The 18848-nt window shown below is 32.5% G+C and overlaps 2 protein-coding genes and 1 pseudogene across 2 annotated transcripts; all 3 read left to right on the top strand.

The window, feature by feature from the left end:
* Positions 1–2807: 2807 nt before the first annotated feature.
* Positions 2808–10048, top strand: LOC145601927 (putative protein phosphatase 2C 15). The gene is made up of 9 exons (XM_081658018.1): positions 2808–3137; positions 3408–3758; positions 4418–4589; positions 4707–4860; positions 5026–5089; positions 5208–5315; positions 5485–5610; positions 5844–6076; positions 9422–10048. Exons 2-9 carry the CDS (start codon positions 3537–3539, stop codon positions 9636–9638), a joined length of 1296 nt encoding a protein of 431 aa, XP_081514144.1. The 5' UTR covers positions 2808–3137; positions 3408–3536; the 3' UTR covers positions 9639–10048.
* Positions 10049–12322: 2274 nt separating this feature from the next.
* Positions 12323–13396, top strand: LOC145601932 (uncharacterized). Its single transcript, XM_081658022.1, has 2 exons — positions 12323–13065; positions 13228–13396. Exons 1-2 carry the CDS (start codon positions 12402–12404, stop codon positions 13260–13262), a joined length of 699 nt encoding a protein of 232 aa, XP_081514148.1. The 5' UTR covers positions 12323–12401; the 3' UTR covers positions 13263–13396.
* Positions 13397–13505: 109 nt separating this feature from the next.
* On the top strand, positions 13506–14883 carry LOC145601929 (LEAF RUST 10 DISEASE-RESISTANCE LOCUS RECEPTOR-LIKE PROTEIN KINASE-like 2.5 pseudogene; annotated as a pseudogene).
* Positions 14884–18848: the final 3965 nt, after the last annotated feature.

The raw sequence follows: 18848 nt of genomic DNA, 5'->3' as shown, positions 1-18848 counted from the left end.
ACCTTAATATCAATCAATAATCAATAACTATATACTAAAAGACACACCAGCAATGACACGTGTCATATCCTGGTGTGTCCTTAATAATTTTTTTTTTGCTGAATAAAATGTTATTATTAAGGAAACAAATCTTATACAAAAATACTTTCGTAATCTTATACAATATAATTACTTAAACATATTTTGACATATCTTCAATACAAATATTTATAGCTAAAAAAAAAAAGTACATTCCACAACAAGAATATATCATATTTATTGTTTTTTTCTAAAAATGGTTTATATAGTTATTTATTAGAATTCATAATTCTACTACAAGGTATACATATAAAATCGATATTTATAGAAAATTAACAACGTATATTTTATTATCCGTCCCTTCCATAACTAATTGTCATAATAATAATAATAATAATAATAATAATAATAATAATAATAATGTTTTCTGTCAATAATCTACTGTACATATACTAAAATTGAGGAACCTTAACTAAAATATTACACACGTCACTATTCATCACAAATCTCCTACAACCAATAAAATTTATTTCTCATACATTTCAATCTTTATATATTATTTCATATTTTTACAACACATTTTTCTATATATAATACATATTTTCGTCTTGATCAAAATTTGTAAACTATATTTTCAGATATTATTTGGTTTATAAATAACCTAATTAGAATGATACGAAGTATTACAATTATAAGTTAATAATGGTTACTGAAAATTATCGTGCATGGCACGGGAACTAACCTAGTATATATATGTGTGTGTGTGTGTGTGTGTCTGCGCGCGCAAAAAAAAATTTCCATTTTTACGGTGTGTCATTACAAAAAGAATTCGATTAAGGTGTGTCATTGCAAAAAAAAAAAAAAAAAATTATAAGGTGGTTTTGTGCAAAAAATTGCTTATAAAATAAATGTGGTTTTTTTTTTTTGCATAATTTTCATTTTTGTTTGAATGTGTATAAATGGAATATACTTATAAAATTGGAAGTGAAAATTTTATTGTATAGTTTGTATTAAAAACTTCTCTAAGAAGTTTGGCCAAAAAAATAAAAATAAAAAAACTTTGGGAAAATTTTTAACCAAGAGATGACATGTGCCTGATTTCGTTTTTAATATAAAGTTATAAATTAACATATGAATATCATTACAAAGTATTTGTCATAAAAAAGTTGTAGAACAAATGTCGTCTTATCTCCATTTAGGCCCTGTTTGATTCACCTTAATTTTGTTGAACTGAAATTATTTTTACTGAACTGAACTTATTTTTACTGAACTGAACTTAATTTTACTGAATTGAAATTATTTTTACTAAAATTAAATTATTTTTACTGAACTGAAATTATTTTTACTGATTTTCTATTATAATTCTTCTTTAAGAAAACTGAATTTTACTAAACTGAACTTATTTTTACTGAACTGAAATTAATTTTACTGAACTGAACTGAATTTTTTTTTACTTAATATTATTTTTTTAAGGTGAAAAGAATAGGGTCTTACTAATTAAATATTTGTAATTGCATATAAATGCAAAAAAAAAAAAATGTATATTAAACTTTCTTCACCTATATGGCTGTATTTATTTTCAACACTTTGTTTGTATTTTTTTAATTTTTATCATTATCCACATGATTTTGATTATCTTTAGTGATTATGTTCTACCTTTGTACCATAATAATCTTCATGTTTTCGTTTTTGCAGGATAATCTTGAAACTATTAAAAGACTTAAAATTAGGCCTCGTTCACTTTACCTTATTTTTACTGAATTGAATTTTTACTAAACTGAAATTGTTTTTGTTGAACTAAAATTATTTTTATTGATCTGAAATTAAATTTACCAGAACAAAAATTAATGTTACTGAACTGAAATTATTTTTGCTAAACTAAATTTTTTTTTTTATAGTGATTCTCTATTATATTTCTTCTTAACCATTACTGATTTTTACTAAACTAGAATTATTTTTACTGAATATTATTTTTTTAAGGTGAAGTGAACATGGCCTTACACTCTCTTCCCTCCTATCGATGGACACAGAGTATTTATTAACTTTTTTATTTTTTTTATTTTTATTAATTTTAGTTTAAACTTTATGCTATCTCTCATCTCCCATCTTTCATTAAATGAGTATTTTTTTTTTGTTAATTAAAGTTTCAATAATTGAGATTGTTATTTTTTTTGTCATAAAAAATATGTCAGTATCAATAATTGCAATATATCACTCAGTTTATGTAAAATGGACCTTTCTAATAAGTATAAAGTATAAACTAAGGATTTGTTCACATTTACTGAACTGAACTGATTGGAGCTGAACTGAACTGATTAGAGCTGAACTGAACTGAATTGAACTGAATTGAGCTGAAATAAATATTTTAAGAGAGAGAGAAATTAAGAGCTGAACTGAACTGAATTAATTGGAGCAGAACTGAACTGATTGGAGCTGAAATTAAGTAAATGTGAACAAGCCCTAAGATTATTTAATAATTGAAACATCTAAGAGATTTTTTAACAAAAAATATGAAAAATATAATCACGTGAAATCTAATTATACATCCTCGAAAAGTTGGACAACTAACCAGCTATTCTATCATCCTCTCATGAGTCTCATCTCATCCAAAATCTTGACCATGGTTTCATTACAAAAGGATACAACTTTACTTAATTACAGCAAATGAGTCCAAAAGAGTGTCTAAATTCCAGTCTCCTAAAAAATATCTGACTCTCTCATCCCTCCAATTTCACCATCCTCCTTTTACCTGCAAAAAACACCCAAAAAAGTCGCACCTTTTTATCCTCCTAAAATAATCCCCCATTTCTCAACAAAGTCTTCCCCTTTTACTTGAATTATTTTAATCAAAACCCATTACACTTTCTTAGCTATTTCACTTCAATCAATTCTTAATTATTGCAATTGGGTTTTATTTAATTTTAATTTTGGTGGCCTTATTTTACAGTTCATAATTTGGGTGTTGATATTTGGTATAAGATAATCAATTCCGCGTATCCTTGCCGTGTCGATTTTCTCCCCCTTTTCTCTTCTTCATCACTTGCACTTTGTCTTTTTTGTCGACTTCAGTCATTTTCAGATCTAATTTCTGACTCCTGTCTTCCTCATTTTGTTGGCGGGTAATTTTATTACTCCCCCAATTTATATTATCCTCTTATTTTCTGCATTTTCTGGATTTTTTAAAATATTCTGAATCATATAATACACTTTCTGAGATTTTTGGTTCTGAATTATATTGTAATTTCTGGGTTTTTGATTCTGAATCATATTGTAATTTCTGGGTTTTGATTCATATGATATTATTTCTGGGTTTTTGATTCTGAATCATATGGTATAATTTCTGGGTTTTTGATTCTGAATCATTTGGTATAATTTCTGGGTCTTTTCAGATCTCCAGAAATTTCAATTTGGTAGGTACAACCCAAAATTTGAAATCCAGCATATGATTGGGAGAAGAAAGAAGAAAAATTGGTGATTTTTTTTTTTTAGAGGAAATTGAAGGGGTTGTTTGGCTGAAAATGGCGACAAGAGAAGATTCGAGAAGACCGAATAATCAACATCATGAACTTATACCACTAGCTGCATTAATTAGTAGAGAATTGAAGAGTGAGAAGATGGAAAAACCATCTGTTAGCTATGGTTATGCTGAGAAAGCTAAGAAAGGGGAGGATTTTTACTTGGTTAAAACTGATTGTCAGAGAGTTCCTGGCAATTCCGCTTCAACATTTTCAGTTTTTGCTGTATGTGATCTACCTTTATTTTGATTTACATTTTTGTTTTGGATTTGAGTATAATTGTATAAACAGTTTTTTGTAGCAATTGGGTATTTTATTTTATTTTATTTTATTTTTTTTTGCTGTTTTTGAGTTTTTGTTGATATACAAATACAATTGTAATTTATTTGTTGTTTGTGCTTCATTATAAATTTTCAATTTTCATGTATTGTTATTATTTTTAATTTTATTGTTTTGATTCTTTTTGTTTATGGTTATATAATTCTCCGAATTATAATTGCTAATAATAGAGTGGTGTAAACAATAATAATAATAATAATAATAATAATAATAATAATAATAATAATAATAATAATAAAACAAAAATAAATAGAATGATTCTGGACGGGCCTTTTTAGATAGATGCTATAATTTGTTGGGGATTTTGATGTGTGTTGATCTAGTCTCAAGATTTAATGTAATAGGGATTTGTAATAATCTGACTGAAACCAGATCTATATGCTTACTAGTTCCATTCTGTATTTGACTACTAGGGAATAATTTTTCAATTTTAGCTGCATATATAATAATCACACAATCTGAATTTTAGCTGGGTTAGAGCATGTTCAGTAATTTCTTAAGAATTGTCAAATTTTAATCTCTTTTTGCTCTTGGCTGATATACAGATTTTTGATGGGCATCATGGAAATGCTGCTGCCATATACGCTAGGGATAACTTACTGAATCATGTGTTAGCTGCGATGCCTCGAGAGCTTGGTCGTGATGAATGGCTTCATGCCTTACCTAGAGCACTAGTTGCTGGATTTGTCAAAACTGACAAGGAATTCCAGCTTAAAGGTAGTTAAGCCTCCTTTCATTTTGTAACTTTAGGTGCACCAATGATTGGTGGATGAATGGATGTTTCATTCCGGGTGTCTTAACTCTTAAGTGATTTCATCTTCACTTTGTTATCAGGGAAAACTTCAGGAACCACAGCCACTTTTGTAATTGTAGACAGATGGACAGTTACTGTTGCATGTGTTGGTGATTCCCGCTGTGTATTAGATATACAGGGAGGTGCAGTTTCAGATTTATCTGTTGACCATAGGCTGGAAGACAATGAGGAAGAGTATGTTTCTATCCTTTAAATCTATCTTATTTGCAACTATTATTTCTCTTTTTTTCATTATATAATTGTAAATTTATTCTCTTTTGTTTTTTGAAACAATTTTTTTTACTACGTAAATAATATTGCTTAGCTGCATACAAAATATAATCGTAAATTTAACTGCAGGAGGCAGCGTGTAATAGCTAGTGGTGGTGAAGTTGGGAGGCTAAGCATTGTTGGAGGTGTAGAGGTGAGATGTCAGCCTTGTGCAGTCTACTGAGCTCTCTTTTGTGCTTCTGTCGATACTTACGCTGAACTTTTTTTCAAATCAAGTATGTTTCCTTGACAAATATACTTACTTTGTACAGATTGGGCCTCTCCGTTGCTGGCCAGGGGGTTTGTGCCTTTCTAGGTCAATTGGAGATGTGGATGTGGGAGAATTCATAGTTCCAATTCCACATGTCAAACAAGTTAAGGTATCTTCATCACCTTTTTTCTTTTTTTTTTTTTTTTTTTTTTTTTTTTTTTTTTTTTTTGTTGTTGTTGAAAAATAGTTTTTGTTTGACGGCCTAGTAAATTTGTATCTTATTTAATAATTATTGTATGTGTTGTTGCTTTTTAATGTTTATTTGTTATGAATTAAAGCTATCACATGTTGGTGGGAGGCTCATAATTGCATCAGATGGCGTTTGGGATGCTTTATCATCAGAGATGGCTGCAAAATCATGTCGTGGTTTGCCAGCTGATCTTGCTGCCAGGCAAGTTGTCAAGGTAATGCTAATTCTTATACATGCTTCATTTTCTCAGTTTGCTTGAGAAGCATGCATATGTGTTAGAATCCACCTTCAAGCTCGGACCTTCAATATGCATGATCATAATTTATCTCCTTGAGGATTGTGTATCTACACAAGAATAAAAGATGGCAATCTTCCAGATTACTTGATAACCTAAGATGTTGATATTACTGTCATTTATGTGCTTTTTTTCTCATGATTGGTGAGTAGGAAACCCTAAGGACAAAGGGACTCAAGGATGACACAACGTGCGTAGTTGTTGACATAATCCCACCTGAAAATGCTGTACCACTATTGCCACCTCCTAAAAAGCAGAACAAACTTAAAGCTTTATATTTCTGGAAGAAGCTTCTTAACTATACAAACAAATCATCGAAGAAGTTATCACCTTTAATTATCGTGGAAGAGCTATTTGAAGAAGGATCAGCTATGCTTGCAGAAAGGTCAGTATCATTTTTTATGTCCTGGAGTTATATTTTTTGTCTTTCTAGTTAGGTAAGCTTGTTTAAACTTTGGTGGTTCAAGTTTAACAAGGTAAATGAGAAGCAGTGTGTTCAATTATTGATCTACTAGTTCTCGAGTAAGGTTAGATAATAATTAGCATCCTAAGATATAGTTCATGTAAATTGATTGGCTACATTTTTTTTACCCTGTATCTGCTATACCATGAATTTGTGATGCACCACTGGGAATTCAAGTTTAAAAAGTGTGCATTTATACAGGAGTTATCCTTTATACTACATTTTACAATTGGATTCCCTACGTTCTGTTTTTTTACCTCTTCAATAGTCTCTTAACAGCTTGATTGCAAACTTTTCAATGATATGATTTTTTGGATGGAATTTGACTTGGTGCCTCCAGTATGCAGAAAAAGCGATCACTGATACTTCTCATTCCACTGAACTTGAATTGCTGTCATGCTATGTTTAAATGTGTAATGTTGTTATGCCAATTAGATTTGTTGGTGGAGAACTAGGTGAAAGTGCGCCTGTTGGACTAAAGCTCTATAGATCCTCTTCAACGTGATTAGATTGCTATTTAGTAATTTAAAATAAACTTTTAAACATTTAGACAGGTTAGTTCAAATCAAGGTGAATATGGAATTATCTGAGAGTTGATAGCTTATCGGGATAAAAGAGATGGCAGATATTCCTTAAATTGTTTTTCTTTGTCTTATTAAGGATTTAATCTTTTGTTAAGTCCTCAGTGGCTTCACAGAAGAATTTACTTTCAATTTTGATGTTAAGACAAATAAGTTATCTCTAGTGGTGACTTATTATTTTTTTTTAATTTTTTTTTTCTAAAATTATGCACCTTTAAAGTAAATTCAGGAAATATAAGGTTATCAATAATTGCCATTAACCCTTGTCAATAGTTTTTAACGAACATAATTAATACTCTCTCTACCCCATATTAAAGTCTCATTTAACCCAAAAACATTGCCCTAAAGTAAAGTCCCTATTCACCTTTAATTATTTCTTTATTCATTTTTAATAAAGCAAACCATTACCTTATCAAATAAACAAACTCCACTATCTTGTTTTTTATATTCACCTTTAATCAACCGAATGCTAGTATCTTACTTTTTCTTTTACCATTCTAGAAACGTGTGCACACGGCAAATAAGATATTAACGATACGAGCAATGCTAATTGCTAGCTACTTATTAATGTATCCTTAATTTTATATCATTTATCTTACGAAATAATTAAATATAGATTAGTAAAAGGGCCAATAACCCCAGTAAGTTTAGATTAGGGAAAATCAAGTGAACGTAATGAATTCTTAGTGATATTTGTCATTGGGGATTTATTGTTAATGCCCTTGAATTATTGTTGCATTTTTTCTGGGAATTAAGCATCATGGATTGTTTTAGGGATGATTGTTAACTTGTTAAGTATTAATATTAGTTGGTGGGTGGTGAAGGTAGAATTTCTTATTAATTAAATGCTATATAGAATGAAGATGGTTGAAATGTATTAATACCTTTTGTTCTTTCTGCTAATTAGGCTTACTTTATAATTTAAATTGGTAGCCTCTTATTCTTTTGGCATCCAAGAAGAAAATTATCATTGCATGGCCTATTAGGCAAGTTGTGCCTTCCTGTAGTCATTTAATGGTGCAATAGGTGCTCTGTGTAGGATCAGTTCTTGCTCTGCTGTATTTGCCATTCCTTAACTGACTCTTCACTGGCTCTTTTGTCTCTTTGCCCTGGGGAAGGAGGGGAGTTGGTCTGGTGGTTGGGCTTTAGGCATTTACAAGTTTGGATTCAAGCTTGATTTATATGGCTTGAACAATGCTTCAAATCATGGCATTTGGTGCTACCATGATATAACTGGGAGCATAATAATTAAGAAAGATGGATCATCTACTTTTCCCATGGATTTATCCAACCTGATGTACTAGGTATTCTTTGGCCGTGATTGATTTTCCTTTCAGTGGTTTCGCATTCCTACCTTTCTGCTTCAGGAAAACGTTCTTTCCAAATGTCAGCTTAAAGCAATCCAATTTTCTTGCTCTAGTGCTCTCATACTACAACAAACGTCTTTCTTTCCTTTTATCCTAGCTGCACTATCTTCATGCTTTTTTTGGTTGCGATCTTCTAGTGACTTTTAATTTGCAGATTGACAACTGCAGATAAACTTAAAGATTACAACAATTCTCTCTCTGTGATTTACCCTTTAAAGTGATTTGTGTCGATTGAGTGAATGTACATTGGCAGAGCAGATAATGTGTTGACAATTTTCTCTCTGTCTGGACTAGAGTGTGAAACCAAAATTGATGTATATGCTGAAATTGAGGATAATTTAGAGGATGTGCTTTCAGAGAAGGTGGGAGGCACTTTTCATTCTGTTAGCACATGACAAGTTTACTACCAACATAATCAGTCTGATGTACCTAACTCTTTTAGGTACTTGAATATTCCTGTTGTTTATGGCCCCTTAACAGCTATTATTTTGGCCTTTTGGGGAACATAGCAGCTAAATCATCCTGTGTATTAAATTAGGCTGATATTGTTTTACAAATTATTTTTCCCACTTCTTGTTCATAGTCCATAAGATGTTCACTAATTCACTGTCTAAGGTAACAATGATGGAAGAGCACCATGCATGGTTGGTTGGGAAAGGCTAAGTTGATTAGTATGAGGTCTATTCTTGTAGCTGGTAGTCCTAGTGTTTTTCTGTATCATTCTTTGACGAATTTATGGACAATTAATAATTTTCGTTCTAATATTAAATTATTTCAGTTGAGGTGGCTAGTTGGATAGTCCATGGCTGGTTCTAGTCGTGGTTGGTGTTATGGCAGTGACTGTGTATGGTGAGACTGCAAAGAGGGCAGGGATAGGGTCTTTTTAATGGGATATTATGTCATTCAGGGGTCTGCATATTTTTATTTTTTATTTTTATTTCATACCCATTTAGTAATCGTGTTTTGATCTCACTTTTTCTTGTTTTTTTTGTACTGTGGTATTGAATGTATGTAATTCTGCATGATAAAATCCAATGTATCATCAACTTTATGAATTTACTACCCCAACTATTATTGTATACATTATCATTGACGATGACATGAGACATTCCATGCTTTCCCAAACTCGTGACCACTAACTACACATAACCTTGTGCCAAACTGGCTATTTGCGTAAAATTAAAAATAGTCAAGAATACTCTTTTGGTACTCTGTCAAGTATACTCATTATGCTTCTCTTCACAGTCACATGTGCCACCTGTTTTTGCTTAAATCTTGTTAATGGTTCTTAATGTATTTCCTGCTTTTTTGGCTTTTAGATTAGGAAATGATGATTCCTCTGCTCAATCAGCCTCTGGTTTTAATTGTGCTATATGCCAAGTAGACCTTGCTGCAAATGAAGGCATCTCTGTCCATGCCGGTTCCATTTTCTCCACCTGCAGCAAGCCTTGGCAGGGTCCTTTCCTCTGCAGTGATTGCCGAGACAAGAAAGATGCCATGGAAGGAAAACGCCCTAGCGGTCTCAAAATTATGTAATCCATATTGTCTCCAACGTTATTAGTTGTTATACCTACCATCCAATTCTTTTAATTCTTAATTCATTTGGTAGGCGATTCTTTTAGGTAGTAGTTAGCTTTAACTAGTACACCTAGTATATATGTAATCTTTAGAAATAATTGATTATTTAATTTAGTGTTCATTGGATGTAGTTATGGTTGTAGAATCAATCTAGATGAGATTTGAGGTTGAACTTTTGTGTTCAGCTGTGCTTAAAGCCTAAAGGCTTAATATTCTTCATGTACATAGATTCTATGATAGAAGTGCTAATCTGCATTATTATCATTTAAATCAATATTTCATTTGTAATTTTGTATTTCAGGCGTTGTTGATCCTTGGGAGGATTAATCTTTCTAACAATGAAGTTGATATCAATTATATTATCTGAACTTACTTTGCTTTCTTGTTATTTCAATTATTTCCTGATATTTTTTAAAATTCATTTATTCAGATTCTCTTTACAGGATGATTTGGAACCTTATATGGAGGTCCATGGTTCATCTGAGATTGACATCTAAATACATGGAAACTTAATTTTAAACCCTCCATTAACCCATTTTAAATGATTTAAGTTATCTTAGAAACCTGAAACCCCTTCGGGGATTGCAGCAAGGTGCTAGTGATTGTTTGTGTTGGGTATGCTGCTGTTGATGGAGCGACAGAGGTAAGGTGAGAGGTGCATTAATAGGGAATGATATGGGTGGGAGCTGCTATTGTTGATTGGTTGTGGTGGGAGGAGTGCGTGAGAAAAGGAGATATGGTTGTGCTTGATATGCTTGGAGGGTGTGGTGTGGTGTGGTGTGGTGTAGTTAAAGTAGTAGATGGGGTGTAGGATAAGGTGAGCCCCATTAACAGATTGACTGACTGTTATGCGGTTGTGAACCAAATTTTTTATTTTTCTCTGGTTCAGTAATATACATAGGATTTTTATACTGTAAAAAATCAGATTGGATCTTATATTCTTATTTGTGGTGTAAAAAGTAAAAAAAAAATCCTGAATATTAATGTGAAATTTAATGATATTGTATTAATTTCTACTACTAATTTTTTAAATGTGCAATTAGATATAAAAATGTTGGAACCATGCCTAATTTTGGTTGTGCCAATTACTATAGGAATAAGATAGTACTCCCTCTGTTTTTATTATTATTTTTATTTGCATCACTTGTGTTTGTGTGGAGTTTTAGGAGAATGAATTTGATGTAATATAATAATGTAAGTCGATAAATAATTTATTATGGTAAAAATAATGTAGGGACCATAAAAGTGAAGTGAAAGTACGTGAGAGGGAGTAGTGGGGACCATGAGAGAGAAATGATAAATTATTTGAGTGGGGTTTAAAGTAAGAGATATGTATTCCCTCGTTCTTAAATACTTGCTCCACTTTTCTTTTCCAACCGTTTTTAAATACTTGATTCATTTCTTTATTTGGAAAGCTTTTACAATATTTAACAATTTCTCTCACCAAGTATAAGTGTATAACGAACAATATTAATTCCGTTTTTTTCTCCTTCAATTCTCTCCACTGCTTTTGATTTTTTACAATTTTTTATTCTTCCACCAACCCCACTACCTCCATATTTTATTACTTTCTCCTAAAACTCCGTGCATAGAGAAATGGAGCAAATATTTAAAAACGGAGGGAGTATATAGAAGTGATGCAAATAAAATAAAAGCATCCAGCAAAATGATACAAATAAAAAATTGCATGTCATATTTATACAGGGGACTAGGGGAGTCTAAAAAAATCATTCAGATAAGGGACTAATATAGTATCAAAATTTTCTACTAATACATGATTAATAAAATTGCATGTCAAATATATACAGGATTGCAGTGAATATTAACATGCTACGTAGTTGAGTTTTCAATGATCCAAAATATATCAATTGTGCAATTTAATTAGTCAAGCATGTTGAATAACTGTCGGAAGAATTTTATTCAAAAGCTTATATCACATCCTGCTAACATACACAAGTAACAATTATCACTGTATAATTAATCGAGGCCCTTGCAATAGACCTGGCATTTGCCCAGACCCGAATGACCCGAAATCGACCCGAAACCAGTGACCCGAAATTGATCCAAAACCCGAAGCAACCCGACCCGACCCATACCCGACCCGAAGTGGAATTGACCCGGCCTTGACCCGAAACCCAAAACGACCCGACTCGAGATGACCCGACCTGAAGTTGACCCGAGACCCGAAATGACCCAACTCGAAGTTGACCCAGACCTGAAGTTGACCCGACCTTTAAATTGAATTAATTGACCCAAATAGCCTCGAAACCCAAAGTGACCCGTACCAAAATTATCTTATACTTGAAATGACTAGAATCTATTTAAGCTAAAGACTTGACCTTAGCAAATAGAAATAGAAAAAAACCGCAATCAAATTGACTTAATTTTTTTTATTAATCTGTAATGTGTAACCCAATGCATCACCCGAAATTGACCCGACGACTCTAAAATTGACCCAACCCGAACTGACCCGACCCAAACTTGACGTGACCCGAACCCAAACCGAAGTGTTGACCCGATACCCGACCCGATTATCAGTCGACCCGAAATCAACCCGAAACCCGAAATGACCCGACCCGAACTTGACCCGACCCATACCCGACCCGAATGACCCATTTGCCAGGTCTACCTTGCAATTATAGACTCCCCTAACCATTGAATTTTCTTCATTCGCTCTATTATCAATTTATCATCACACAAAATCCTCTGTATTTTGATATCATGATAAGGGTCTTCGATCAGATGTCATCGACTTCTGGTATCCTCTTTTTCCTTGTTTCTCACCTTATACTACTCTCATGCTCAGCTGCTGAACAAATGGGGCATTCGTGCCCAACTACCTTTCAGTGTGGAGCACTTGGTACCCTCGGTTACCCCTTCACGACCGCCTTCAAACCAGACTGTGGGATTTGTGTGATCAACTGTACTGATATTACTCCGACGATTGGTTTATCACACACAGGACCTTGGTATGCAATTATGAATACCTTTTCAAATCAGAGGAGTTTCTTTGTCAGTGATGAGAATTTAGATTACATTGCGAGCTCTGACGCATGTGATTTGTTTGAAGGCAACAGCATTAGCCTTCCAAAATCTACTACTGTCAGGTTCACAACCTTGCAGAATGAAACGTTTTGGAAGTGTGATAGGAACTCAAATATCAGTGGCTATGACTTTGGCAATTTACGTCGTATTCTTGGCTGTAAAAATTTCAGTATTTATGATACTAATAGTAACTTTGACATACTTACCAGCTGTAAGCCCTTTTGGTATCCCCAAAAGTTGGTTGTAGAATTGTCTGATGAATGTTCACAGTGTATTACTGAAGGAGGCTACTGTCAGGAACCCAAGATTGACAAATTCCAGTGCATCAATAAGCAAAAAGGTAACATAAGGATATCATCATGTAGCCTGTATTATTTATTTATTTATTTTTATAATTAGTTAATAACCTAATTTTTATTGTTGGTTTTCTATTTATTTTTTTTTTCAAAAAAAAAAAAAAATTATATCTTGCAAACGCTAACCATTCTATGTTTTCTTGCAGCAAAGAAGTCATTTATTCTGGGATCAGGTAATTGAATATTCTCAGATTTAAAAGTAGTTTGTATATATTTGAACTTAGACAAAGGTTGTAGAATTCTAGTTTTACGCATGTGAATTGTCCTACATTAGATAAGATTACAGAAAACTCTTTTGGTATGTATTGAATTCGGGTTTATAAATGGTTCATACGTTCCTCCTCTATTAAGGGTATCCAATCCCATTTTATTTTTCTTGTCATGACTCATGAGAGTGATTAGAAATATGTATATTTCAATATTTCATGCTGCATCCTTACATTACTCTATAATTGACTTATTATAAAATTGTTATACGTGGGAAGTTGCATGAGTTGCTTACTGAAATTTTCAATTCTCTGTTCAACAGTTGCAACTGCCTTATCATTGGGGGTTGTTGTTTTGATTGTTTGTATCATTAAATGTGCGAAAAGAAGGCGAACATCAAAAGGATTCATGATTTTGTGGAATAAAAGAACAAGGAACCGAAATGTGGAAGCCTTTCTGAAAAGCTATGGATCTCTTGCTCCAAACAGATATACATACTCAGAGATTAAAAAAATGACCAATAACTTTGAAGTAAAACTTGGGGAAGGAGGCTACGGTGCTGTTTTCAAAGGAAGACTACATGATGGCCGCTTTGTGGCTGTAAAAAACTTGAAGAGGTTGAGAGGTGATGGGGAAGAATTCATCAATGAGGTTGTAAGCATTGGTAGAACTAATCATGTTAATATTGTCACCCTCTTAGGCTTCTGTTTCGAAGAAGATAATCATGCTCTTGTGTACGAGTATTTGCCAAATGGGTCTCTCGAAAAGTTCATATATGATGCAGCTAGTTGCCAGTCTATGCCATCAAGAACTTTGTATAGAATTTTAGTTGGCATTGCTAAGGGGCTTGACTACTTGCATCGAGGTTGCAATGCACGTATTTTACACTTTGATATCAAACCTCATAATATTCTTCTTGATGAAGAATTCTGTCCTAAGATTTCAGACTTTGGCTTGGCTAGAATGTGTCCTGCAAAGGATAGTTTGGTGTCCATGTCGGAAGCAAGAGGGACAATTGGTTACATTGCTCCAGAAGTGTTCTGTAGAAATAATTTTGGTGGCGTTTCTAATAAATCAGACGTTTATAGTTATGGAATGATGATCCTAGACTTGGTTTGTGGACGAAGGAATGGAGTTGATGAAACTCAACAGGGCAGTGAAATGTATTTTCCTGAATGGATATACCGTCAATTGGACCTTGAGGTACATGGGATCATGAATGGGGAAGAGAAAGAGTTACAAAGAAAGATGATTTTGGTGGGATTATGGTGCATACAATCATATCCCTCAAATCGACCACCTATGGACAAAGTTATAGAAATGCTGGAAGGTTCGCTTGAATCAATACAAGTTCCTCCTATGCCACACCTATCTTCAATTCCAAATTCCGTGATCAATTCTACTTTCAGCACTGCATATTAGATTCCTTATGCATAGTAAAATTTCATTATTTGTATACTTTCGATTTTACAAGCTTGTTGGTGTTAATACTGGCCACCAATTTTTGCACAAATCCATTTAAGTCGTATTGAAATAAATCAAAATGCTGAAACCATTATGTGTTGCAATCTTGCAATGAACAGAACAATTATTGCTTCATGTTTTCACTACCTATATTTGTTGTTGCAGCTTAAGGCTAATGGTGTTAGGGTCAATTATGGGCACATTAAACTTGCAGGCAACTGCATACGCGAGGCTGAGTGCTTAAAACACTTTAGACCTGTTTCTGACACCAAATGCATCCTATTCTGTTTTGCTGCTATACGACTCAGTAGTTGGCTTGTGGTTTCAAATATCCTCAAATGGTGCTAGGATATGCATCACATATCTAGTAAGGTTCTCATCATCACTTTGCTTCATGTATGTAGTTCTACTCAGTAGTTAATTGCTTTGCAAAATTGTAACCTACAGTAGGTAGGCAGCTTATACTTGAACATAATATGGAGTATGCATTAGATCAAGGACAAAAAGGCTTCATATATTCCTGGAAGATTAATGTCACATATATAATTCCAAGAGTACTATGATTTAATGTATTTGAAATTTACACCAAACTTCCTACGTTTTTACTTGTGTCCAAATTAAAGAAAGGGTCCCTATGTCAAGAAATGTCAGCTTTGACCTTTTCCACTTCAATAATGTTGCTACTACTCTATGGCTCGTGTTGTTACACGAAATACATTTACAATGAAAATTGATACTAATAGCTTTGCGCACTATAACTGGCCACCAACATGCCTTGGATACTTTGTAATCAAACAATTTTTTTCTACAACATGCCGTCTTCCACTTGACTAAATACGAAGTACTCCCTCCGTTCCACAATGATGTTCCTGTTTGGAAACTTTGACTTTTTTAAGAAAGAGAGAATCTTCTAAATTTCTCTTAATCTATAAGAATAAATATAGTCATGTGGGATTTAGTTTGATTCGTCTTGATGAGTAGATTATTAATATCTAACTTTTATAATTTTTGCTATTGTGAGATTAAAGATATTTGCGGTCAAAGTTGGGTAAAAAATTACATCGATTTACGAAACAGGAACATCATTATGAAACGGAGGGAGTACTATATATCCAGCTATGCTAAGTTGTATCTTTTGTCAGATGCAATAGACTGGCATAACTTAACATGAGTTTATGGCTAATAAATATGACGATCGTTGAGCCACCTATATGTCGTTGTGTGCCATGTTTTTCAAGTAGAGTGAGTATTTAGGGTGATATCATTGAACCCACTGATTTTTAATTTTTTTTGGGAAAAAAAAAAAAAAGTTAAAGTTTTTTTTAAGAAAAAATCCGGGAAAAAAAGGCTATATATAATTTTGTCTGCATGACTAACAAAGGGAAAGTAGCGTGGCCTAGTGGTGTCTAATGTATGTCTGCATTTGTGCGCCTCTTTAGGCCCTCTAGTTGGGATTCTATGATAGAAGTGCTAATCTTTAGTATTATCATTATTCACAATTCCTTCTATATCTCACTTTGAGGAGAATAAACTGTAAAACAAAGTCATACACGCAAGCTGAGGATACCCCAATTTCTCATGGTGGGAAACAAATTTTGTTTCTGTAAATAAACCAACAACTTTATTCAACTTTGTTCAACTGTGGAGCCCACAATAATGAAAAAGTTGTTGATTAATTCACAAAAATGTCCCCATAAAAAACAAATATCGTTTATCAGAATCAGGGAATTTCCCTATCTTTAGTCAACCAGTTTACTTTATGCCCATGAAATGACTGAGTCCAACTCTTATAATCAACTAATCAAGTCTACCAGTATTATTAATGACTTCATATATTGGTGTTGTGTTGAATTCAAGATATAACAGAACGAAGAAAATATTCAATCTTACCCTATCAATCTTTCTCCAGTTTCATCTCTCATTAACAGACCATCATTTTGGTGATTGCGTGCCAAAAAAATGTGGGAATCAAACTATACAATATCCATTTCATATTTTCATATACAAAATGATCAAAAACCATATTGTGGGTATCCTGGTTTTGGGGTATCTTGCAATTCTGACAGTTTTCCTGTGTTTAATATATCAGGAGACGCTTATATTATTAAAAATACTAGGTTGAAACCCGTGCGATGCACGGTTTATATAAAGCTTATTTTTAATTTTGTACATTTTAAAAATAAATCGTTATTATACATGAATATAAATAAGAATTACGTATATTTTTGTAAGTTTAAATTTTTTTATTTTACTAGGGGATCCTACGCGCGCGATGCGCGCGGTATAGGTAGTGTTTCAAGTTGAGTTATTGCAGTTAGTCTTAATACCTTATGCATGTTTGCAAATATATTTTATTATAACTATTTGTACATATGCGATTAATATGTTGAATGTCATGTATCTTAGCAATGCTCAAAACTTTAGCAAATTACTCTAGAATTAGTGAAGGAGTTGTATAAAGTATTGAGTTCTAGACATGGAAATGTATTGAAATGGTTCAATTAGCAGGACATCACTTGTCTATATTTTTCTTGTATTCATATAAGATACCAATACACCTCACTTTAAGTTTTAATCAGTTAAAGTTATGATCGTAATAATTACAGTAAATGTCATTTAACAATGATTGCCTTGTAAATAATTTATTTTACGAAGTAAAATTAATATTATAAGTCATTAATTTATTTTGTTAAAGTTACAAAAATAATGAAGTTATTTTCTTGAATCGGTAAAAAAATGGAGTGGACAAAATGGACCAAGTAACCTCAAAAACTAAGGGTTTGTTCTCATACGATTATTTTCAGTACAATACAGTTAAGCTCTAATAAGTTCAGTTCAATTCAATTCAGCTCCTAATTTCCTTCTCTCATAAAATATTCATTTCAGTTCAGCTCTAATAAGTTTAGTTCAGTTCACATATCTTAATGCTTTCGGAATCAACGAACATAGTGTGTCCTAAGTCGGTAGCAAGATTAGAAGGCTCCAAGATCCCCGGATAAAGATTGAAATCTTGAACTAATCAAAACTCTCGTTCAATTCAGTTCAGCTCAGTTCAGTCAATGAGAGTAGACCCTAAGTTGAGTGGAGAAATAAGGTCCAAGGATTAATAACAGTAGATGTTGAGTGATTGACTGTGTGAAATTGTCAATCAAGTTCATTCCCAATTCAAATTTCTACCAAGCTAGTCTTCAGTTCAAATGAGTAAAAAATTGGGCAATTATTGCTTGGACCTTAAGAGTCACCAAACTAACTAAACTATCTTAATGGCATTAATACCGCAATCTCTTGAATGACTTTCTGGTTATTGTATTTGACCAACCTTTGTCTTAGCTTCTAGTTTTTTTTAGAACTACTCATATGATCTTTTGGATTTCACTTTCATGAACTTTTTTAAATGAACCAATACCCTTGTAAACTTATATCAAAATCATGGACATCGGTTTTCTCTTACTGTCCGAAATATAACCGATTCACCAACCCACAATTGAGCCTAATTAATTTCTTATATATCAATTTCAGTTTCAACACAGTTGCTTTTGCACTATATTGGACAAATGCTTGCTTCCATAGTTCCTTGTGCTTCATATAGGAAAGAATGTAAAATCAAAACCTCTCATAATCATACTTATGAAGGCTAGGTTTAAAAAAAAAAAAAAAAAAAAAAAAAAAAAAAAAAAAAAAAAAAAAAACTTATGAAGGTTAGAATAATTAAAGCAATCCTAAATTGATTATACTGACAAGTGAGCAATTAAATTAATGATAAAACACCCTTTCAAAAAAAAAAAAAAAAAAAAAAATAATGATAAAACCCATGTTGAGAAATTGATCAATAATAACAAATTAGCAATAAAATAAATACATTGATTATTCATAAACTACTCATACAACATTAATGGGGGTATAAAGGTAATTAAACATTTTCAGGGTTAAAAATGTCCTAACACTATTCATAAGAGTATTTTCCCACTTTTTATAAGGTAGGGAATCAAAATTATGATATAGTATCTGTTCAACGTTGTCTAATTTATAGTTCACTGTAGGAGGCCATTTGTTAATGTGCTATTTAAAACTGTTTCAATTTCCTATGATAAATATG

Source organism: Chenopodium album, chromosome 21 (assembly GCF_948465745.1).
Source record: "Chenopodium album chromosome 21, dcCheAlbu1.1, whole genome shotgun sequence".
NCBI classification, from domain to species: Eukaryota; Viridiplantae; Streptophyta; class Magnoliopsida; order Caryophyllales; family Amaranthaceae; genus Chenopodium; species Chenopodium album.
Note: the sequence above shows the minus strand (reverse complement) of the source record. Positions and strands in the feature narration are given on the sequence as shown.